This window comes from Chenopodium quinoa, unplaced genomic scaffold (genome assembly GCF_001683475.1).
Source record: "Chenopodium quinoa cultivar QQ74 unplaced genomic scaffold, ASM168347v1, whole genome shotgun sequence".
Taxonomy (NCBI): domain Eukaryota; kingdom Viridiplantae; phylum Streptophyta; class Magnoliopsida; order Caryophyllales; family Amaranthaceae; genus Chenopodium; species Chenopodium quinoa.
The window spans coordinates 1,292,664-1,301,487 of record NW_018743122.1 but is presented as its reverse complement, the minus strand read 5'-3'; the positions used below and the strand labels follow the sequence as shown (position 1 = coordinate 1,301,487).

Below are 8,824 nucleotides of genomic sequence, written 5' to 3'. Positions count from 1 at the left end.
AGGGTTATAAATTCCAATTGTAGCCAATCAAATAAGAGATTATTATTTTCTTTTAGAATTAAATAATTCAAATGTCATGTAAGCAAAATTGACGAATGAGATTTCCTGATTTAAATTAATTAAATATAAAATATTATCTTTTAATATCAGAAATTTTATCAAAATATATAACAAATTTTAGCACATAAATATATATATAAAAAATTATTTTAAAAAATTCAAACAAACCGTGCATTAAACTCAAGCATAGAAGCTTTGACCCTTGCATCATTTTGCTGACTCTTCTTCATCTGTAGTTTCTACCTCGCTTCTAGACTGCCTGAGTCTGGAAAGAGGTGGCTGCCTACCCATTCAACCTAATGACTTTTCAATTCTTTTCAAAGTCAAAATTTCTCAAAGATTATTTGTAATATACTACGTCATTTAGATTTCCCGGACTCAAGAATTTCTCCCTTCTTAACCTAAACCCTCAATCCATCTTTTCCCATTTCTTTGATTTTCTTCTAATTTTTCTGGGGTTCTTTTGATTTTGACCAAAATTATTGATATTTCTGGTTGAAGGGTTTGAATTTATTTTTTGTGGGTATTTAATAATTGAAGTCGTTCGCTATGAGTTCAAACCCTACATCGAGTTCTGGTGCTGGATCAACAGATCCTTCAGCAGCTAGAAGAAATTCCAAGCGACCCAAGTGTAATTTCATGTTCCTTATGCTTCAATTAATTTATATTTCTTGGGTTTCTTTGTCGATGTCGATTTCGAGTCCTGGGTACATTGTTTATTTCTAAATGTCACTGTGTTGATTTAATTTGATTTATATTTTAGTTTTTTGTAAATTAGCTGATGATTGGATCTGTTCTGGGTTGTTTTAATTGTTGATACATGTTAAGATTCTTGTTTGTTGGGGTGGTTTTGTTAAAATTATTGTTGATTAGTTATTCTTGTTCATAGCATATTTGCAATTATCGTGATTTGTTTGCAAATAGTTAATTTGGTGCATGATTATTGGTATCTTGGACTTGTGTAGTCTGTGGTGTTGGTGCCATCTAGTTTATGTTATATTTTCGGTGTCTTTTGTGTTTTATTATAATTGTAAGTTTATATAAATTTGAAGATTTAGGCTGTTTTTAGTGCGGACAAGGATCTTATTCTCCTTGTTTATCTTCTTTGCTTAATTGGTACTCCCTCCGTTCCAAAACTTCGACCCTTTTCGCCTATTTTTAGTCCCAAAATGATCGACCCATTTGCATTAAAATACCCACCAATTTACAACAATATTTGTGCAAAATTAGTTTCCCCATATAAAATTTTATTTTTTCATGTATTTTGAATACTTTATCTCTTTACTTTTGTACAAATCCTAATTTATCTTTCCAATATGTTTTTATTTCTTTTTATTTAAGTTTGTTAATAACTGTGAAATCAACCCAAAAGGGTTCAAGTTTTGGGGACGGAGGGAGTAGTAACTAGTAAAAAAGTTCGGAATTTGCTTTTTTTTTTTTTATTTTTTTTTTTGTGAAGTATAATTTTCCATACGAGAGTAGCAATTTGTGCATACCCACAATAGCAAATGAATGTAGTGCTAACTCTACTGTGCATACGTTTTGGCTAGCCACAATACCTGATCTGTGCCAGTGTGCCCAAATACCCACTGTTCTGGCGCTGATCAATCCTCCAAATTATATAGCTTTAAAATCAGATAAGGTGGATGGAAATTTAGGTTTCGTTCTAGGTAAAAAAAAATGGGTCTCTTAATTAGTTCAAATTCCATGGTTATCCTTATAGCCAAATATATATTTTGATTTCAACTGTACACTATGTGGAGAATCATCCCTTAGCGTGGCTGATGAGCCTAGTTTTATAGGATTGTAGTGTTGGAGTACTGTGCTATACCCACCTATGGCTGACCCTCTATCCTTCACTTCCTATTGTATGTCCTACTTTATTAGCTATAAATTTCTAAAATCGCCCACCCTTTGTTTTAGTTGGTATTATGGGTTTAAACTGAATACAATTCTCTTTTTATTGTCTACACATGGCCAGTGTAGACTAAGTACATGCAAAGGCTGTAGGTAAGCTAGATTTCTTTTTCGTCACAAATTCTATGGGGTCAATGATTTTGCAAACTAATGTTGGTACATGTACAGCTGCATAATTAGAACACCAATAAACCATTTGTTTCTATTTTTTTATCAGCATAAACCCACACCTTAGCTTGTGGATTGCAATTTTTCATCCTTGTCTTAAATATCTGTTGGTGGCTGCAAGCTATAAAAAAAATCTGCTTCTCTGTTCATAATCCTATCTTAGTCAGCTGGATCTTGACATGCATGATTCTAAAATGTATTTTCAAACACATCTTTTAAATTCTCACCCCCACCTGGTGTTCATATATGACATATATACTAGGTTAGATCCCGTGCCATGCACGGTAACCTATAATTATATGTAGTTATATATTATTGATTGATAAGAATTATAATCATATATTAGTCGAGAAATAATAAAAGTATCTGATAGGTTGATTTGTATTTGCATGAGTTTCTAATACACAACTAAAACAAAAGTAGGCAAAAAATCCAAGCAATCTTTTTTCTTGTTGAAAAATACGTTATAAATTATTTTAAGAATATATTTTTGGGTTTGTAGTTGCCAAAACTTTTTTAAGAAATCTATTTTTATTCATAATAATAGATACTACATTAATATGGAATATGTATACAGAAATTACTACATTAATATGGAATATGTATACAAAAATAAATTATTTTTATAAATGATTTGTTTCCTTAATAAGTAGTTTTTTTAAATAAAAAAAAAACTAAGGACACACCAAGAGATGACACGTGTCATTGATGGTGTGTCTTTTAGTATATAGTATTGATACCTTCTCTCTTGCTACATACACTGTGTACTCTGTTACATTCAGCTCAGATAAAATAAAGAGTTGGGGTAAAGCCAATGAATTAAGATTGTTTATGGCTAATTTATGAGTAGAATTTTATATGGTTAATTTTTTTATTTATCGCCTGATAACTACTCGAGATTATTGTCATACATGGAATGAACACATGATGAGCTAAATTAAAGCTAGAGCCTATCAAATATATAGTTGACTTGATCTTTGAATACCCGAGGCCAGGATTACCCTAATTTTGACATTCCCTAAATTCATGCATTTTGATATACTCAAATTCATTGAAGCAGATGTTGAATAAAAATGCAGATTTAAGAATTGACTAGAAATGAGATTTGAGATAGCAGAGTTGAGAGCAATGTAAGATACATTCAGATAATTTCACAGATTTAATAGTTATGCTAAAATGGATGTTGAAGTTCAAGAGGACAAGTCCAACTAGCAAAAAAAGCTTATATTGGCTCCTTACTTTTGTGAAGTGTGTAACAAAGGCTTTTTTTTTTTTTTTTTTTTTTGGTGATAGACTATGTGCAAGCATTTGCATAGAGAAAGAGATAAAATAAAAGTGAGTGGGTTATGAAGGTGTAAATTTGTGGCGTAAATGGAGTTAGATGGTAAGATGTGTTTGCTTTAAATCGAATAAAGTAGAAGGGTACATTTAAAACACCTCAAAATGATAAGTGGGTACACCGAACAAAATTATAGGGAGTATGTCTAATTTGAGATGTGTGTCATAAGCTCCTGTACATATTCGTGACCATGTTTGTCGTACCTTTCCATGTGCATGATAGATGGTTATGCTTGTTTTGATCACATGATGCAGCATTAGACATGTCGTGTGAAAATCTGTTAGTCTGAAATAAGAATGAGAGAGCAGGCATACTTCTATGAGAGCTATTTATACGGGACATTTATGTTGTTGGTCTTCTTTTATTGATTTTTTTAGCTATTCGTAACAAGGCCTTTTCAGTATTTGGAAATAACTGTTCCAAGGATAATATCTCATGTTTAATTTTGTTTTTTTTTTAAAGATTCAAGGTTCACCCAACAGGAGCTTCCAGCTTGCAAACCAATCTTAACTCCTCGTTGGGTATGAAAGAACTAATGCTGCTCCCTTGTACTTTGTATCATCAGTTATTGTTTTCAATTATTTTAAGTTATCTCATGCTTTTTAAAATTCTGTGCAGGTGATTTCTGCTTTCATGGTTGTCAGCATTGTGTTTATTCCAATTGGAGTTGCTTCACTATTTGCTTCTCGTGATGTATGTTTTAACTTCAACTCTATCCTCCCCTCCCCTCTCTATGTGCATACTCCTCATACTATGCGCAATCACATATATAATGTAAAACAACTCTATAGAATTCAGTTTGAAAATGGTTGCAAATGTCCAATCCTCTATGAAAGCTTTTAATCATAAAGAACAACGAAAATATATATTCCCTCAACGTGGTCAGCTATGTGTTCACATTCCTATCCCCACCTAACCCTGCCAATATCCCTCACCGAAAATTTAGCCTAAAACCAATTCAATGAATACTAGCAATGATTCTGTCGTTAGCCAATTTGGTCTTCCTAACCTCCTCACCTTTTCCCTTCAAATAACCCACCTTGATCCTCTACCAATATTAGGGCTTCCATATGCTTAATGTCTAACCATTGACTCCTCCTATATAATCCTCTATTCCTCATTTCCTCTCCTTATCCTTTGGCCTCTAATGGGTATAACATCATTCCTATAAAACTAAGAATTTCTGGCTTTATGTGCACATGATTATGACATTTCTATGTATATGCATATAGGTCATATGCCTACAATTTATTTCTGTAAGTAATATCATTTTTCTGCCTAATTATTACGTGTTCATTATTTATTGATATTCTTTTGGCTAAAGGTTGTTGAAATTGTAGACCGTTATGATGATGACTGTATACCTGGGTCTAAAAGTGCAAAGATCAGCTTCATCAAAGGACCAAGTGATAAAACCTGCATTAGGACGCTAAATGTAAGTGTTTCTTACACCTGTCTTATGTGCTTTGATTAATGCATATAGCTATTTCAGTCTTTCAGCACAAATACCTTGTCAATATATGCCAGCTGCTTTTGCTGCTATTGGTTTTTTTTTTTTTTTGTTTTTTTTTTTTTCCATCTAATTTGGTGTTATCTGTCTCCCAATTATTTTTATCCATGTAGGTTTCCAAGCATATGAAAGCACCTATTTATATTTACTACCAGCTTGATAACTTTTATCAGAACCATCGCAGGTACACTCCTTTTTTCTTTTTTACAAAATCAACATTGGTGTCTGGAGTTCATTCTACACTTAGTGCTATATCGTTTCAATTAAATGACCTGGTGATTTCTCTGAGTGTATGAATCAATCTGGATGTGTAGGGACTCCATAGCAAATTTTTGTTGGGTTTAAGCTCCATAATGCATTCATTTATTTTATTTTCCCTCAAAAGCAGCTATCATTTGTTGTAATGAAAATGCTTCTAAATTCTCTTAATGATTGTCACATAATATAGTACTTGTGCTTTTTTTATATAGATAGGGGATGGTGGGATGGGTTACTTCCAGTATAGGAGGGGGGAGAATTTCTGAGATATGCTGTTTTTCGAGATTATGCTATGGTTTCCATGAACAGATTAGGCTAGTAGGAATTATAATTACATAGAACAGGATATAAGTGCTCTTGGCAAAATGGGCACTGGATTCTACTGTTATGTTCTGATGTTTCGAGTTTGTTGTCTTGAACTTTCTTTTTGTATACAAGAAACCGTGCACTCCCAAGTACGTTCTTCATACTCAGTAACTCAAAGATAAATGTTATAACAAAATTATTATTTAACAATGTGGTGTAATGCAGGTATGTGAAAAGTCGAAGTGATCAGCAATTGAGGCATAACAGCAGTGCTAATGAAGTAAGCGCTTGCAAACCAGAGGATACTGCAAACGGGAAGCCAATTGTGCCTTGTGGTTTAATAGCTTGGAGTTTGTTCAATGATACTTATAGTTTTTCTATAAGTAACAGCAACCTAACTGTCAACAAGAATGGAATTGCATGGAAAAGTGATAGAGATCACAAATTTGGGAAAGATGTCTTCCCAAGTAATTTTCAGAAGGGAGGACTTATTGGGGGTGCTAGTTTAAATGAATCTGTTCCAGTAAGTAGCTTCTTCTGAACAAATGTCTTACCTTTTCATCATAGAGAACAAGTTTTTATAATTCTATTTTTTGCTGTACAGTGCTCACTTTTCACTGGCAAGAATTATGACTCATATTTTTCAAGTTTTTATAATTCTATTGTTTGCTGTACAGTGCTCACTTTTCACTGGCAAGAATTATGACTCATATTTTTCTATTACAGCTTAGTGATCAAGAGGATCTCATAGTATGGATGCGAACTGCGGCTCTTCCTACTTTCCGGAAATTATATGGCAAAATACATCAGGACCTGCAAGCTGGAGACGTCATTAATGTCACTCTCAAGAACAACTACAATACCTATAGCTTCAATGGGAAGAAGATGCTGGTACTTTCCACAACTAGTTGGCTCGGTGGGAAAAATGACTTCCTTGGCATTGCCTATCTTACTGTCGGTGGCTTGTGTTTCTTTTTAGCAATGTTATTCACTCTCATTTATCTTGTGAAGCCAAGGTAAACTTCTGCAATTGCTGATTTGCATATTTCATTTTGCTTTGCATTAATTTACTTGGTAATAAGGTTTGAGGTTCCAACCATTAAGGCATCAATCTTATCAATATTTGTTTTTCCTTTCAAATTCTCTTATACTTCTTTTGTCATGCGTCTGTTGTCTCAACAGTTTTTAGATATCATTGTTCTCATCCTGATATTATCTTTACAGGCGACTTGGGGATCCTTCTTACTTGTCATGGAACAGAAATCCAGGAGGAAGATAATCAGTTGTTGTGCTTGTGTTTGTATCTGGAAGAGATTTTGTAAATTGAAAAAAAAAACTTGATTAGTAGTGTAATTGAATGTTAATGGAAAATGTACACTTCAGAAAAAAAAAATGTTTGGTTCTTGGGATTTGAATGCTACGAGGCAAAAGTGTTAATGTTAATTATATGAATACAAGTTTTACATCATTCCTTGCCGAATTTATTGCCTACAATACACTTCTTATAGAACTCTTAGCATGATGTTGGAAAGATATGCTCCTTCTGGGTAGGATGGGTCAATAGGGTGATCACATGCTGCTCCCACTTGCCGGGGTACGGTCACCTTTTTGCCTGCCATTGCTGCTGCACCCTGTAGAATAACATGCAACTTAGAAACAATCAAAATCACTTTGCATATTGAAATGAATAATGCTACATTTTTTTTTTGTAGGGGTGTCCATTCGGTTTTCGGTTTGGATTTAGCCCAAATCCAATCCAATCCAATCCGAAATATAATTCGATTTTCAAATTTTCAATCCGATCCGATCCGAATTACTCTCCTAATCCAATCCAATCCAATTCGAATTAAAATTCGATTATTTGGATCCGATCCGAAAATCTGAATTAAATCTTTTATTTTTAGCATCTAATAGACTCATACAATAATGAAAATAAATACAAACACAATTATAAAAATCACATTTGTCCAAGCCTTAATATTAATACAAATCTTTAAAATAGACATGATTATATAAAATAAATTGTTCAATAGTAACTAATACTAGTACATCACTACACCTATAAGGAAACACCATTACAATAATAACATCAAGAACCAAATAGGCAAACATCAACTAGCAAGTAAACTTTCACCATGTTAGAGCCACTAACTTTCAACAGTAGGTAGCAGCAGCAAGTCAAGACAGCAAGCAGTCCATATTGGAGTCATATTCATACATGCTTAATTTTATAATTCGGTTTAGTTTGGATCCGATTAGGGTCAATCCGATCCGATCCGAAAATCCGATTTTTCAAAAAATCTCAATCCGATCCGATTCGATTTAAAGTTCAGATCCAATCCGAATTAATAATTTGGTTTGGATTGGATTGGATTTCGGTTTTAATCCGAATTATGGACACCCCTATTTTTTTGTATTGATAGTTCAGTTTGTGAGAGAAAATATTTTTTTTTGAAGGAGAAAATGTACTTTACATACTACCTCATGTTTTTTTAGTTGACACCTTTCTATTATTATGTTTGTCACAGCATGGGCTAAGGGGGGGATAGATGTCCCCTCCAATTTACCAAAAACAAATTAGGTCAAATACATTATTTTGTGATATATTGAAGTATTGAACCCTACAAGGTAAGGTGGAGCAGTGGTGAGTGTGGTAAGCTTTTATGCACGAGGTTTAGAGATCGAAACTTGGTGCATGCTTTACTTTACAATCAAGCTAGTCAAAGTGTATTTTGTGAATGATATAAAAATCAAATGGTATTAACTAAAAAAAGAAGTATAATACTTCTTTTGAATCTTTATAGTTGCAACACTTTTTTAAAATGGAAATGTTATAATAGTTGTAACACACTATAAAAAGAAGGTTTTTATGATGAAAATTGTATTATTACCTTTATATAAGGTTTCCTTTATATAAAGCACATGACCCACTTGATTTTACTCTTAACATGCTTTAACCCCACTTTAAGTGTATTATATCATGTGCGGTCCACTTTTCTTAAATATCGTGATAAAGTGTGTTACAAATATAAAGAAACGAAGGAAGTAAATGCAAACCCACTTGAAAAATATACTACCTCCGTTAACGGTTATTTGCAACATATACTATAAATGGATGCTAACTATTATGTGCAACAAATGGTTTTTTTTTTTTTTTTTAGGTAATCATTTCTCTCTATCTCTCTCCTCATCACATGCACCCAACTTTTTCTCCCTCCATTTTACTCTCACAAACAAACTTTGTCTAAGAGTCCGCAAACACCCCC

General features: G+C 33.1%; 1 protein-coding gene and 1 pseudogene across 1 annotated transcript; one reads left to right on the top strand and one right to left on the bottom strand.

The window, feature by feature from the left end:
- Positions 1-273: 273 nt before the first annotated feature.
- On the top strand, positions 274-7,026 carry LOC110731973 (ALA-interacting subunit 3-like). The gene is made up of 8 exons (XM_021911879.1): positions 274-691; positions 3,947-4,005; positions 4,103-4,177; positions 4,809-4,919; positions 5,108-5,178; positions 5,784-6,081; positions 6,285-6,574; positions 6,783-7,026. The coding sequence occupies exons 1-8, from the start codon at positions 610-612 to the stop codon at positions 6,835-6,837; spliced, it is 1,041 nt and encodes a 346-aa protein (XP_021767571.1). The 5' UTR covers positions 274-609; the 3' UTR covers positions 6,838-7,026.
- Positions 7,027-7,039: 13 nt separating this feature from the next.
- LOC110731997 overlaps positions 7,040-8,824 on the bottom strand; it is an 88,172-nt pseudogene continuing 86,387 nt past the window's right edge.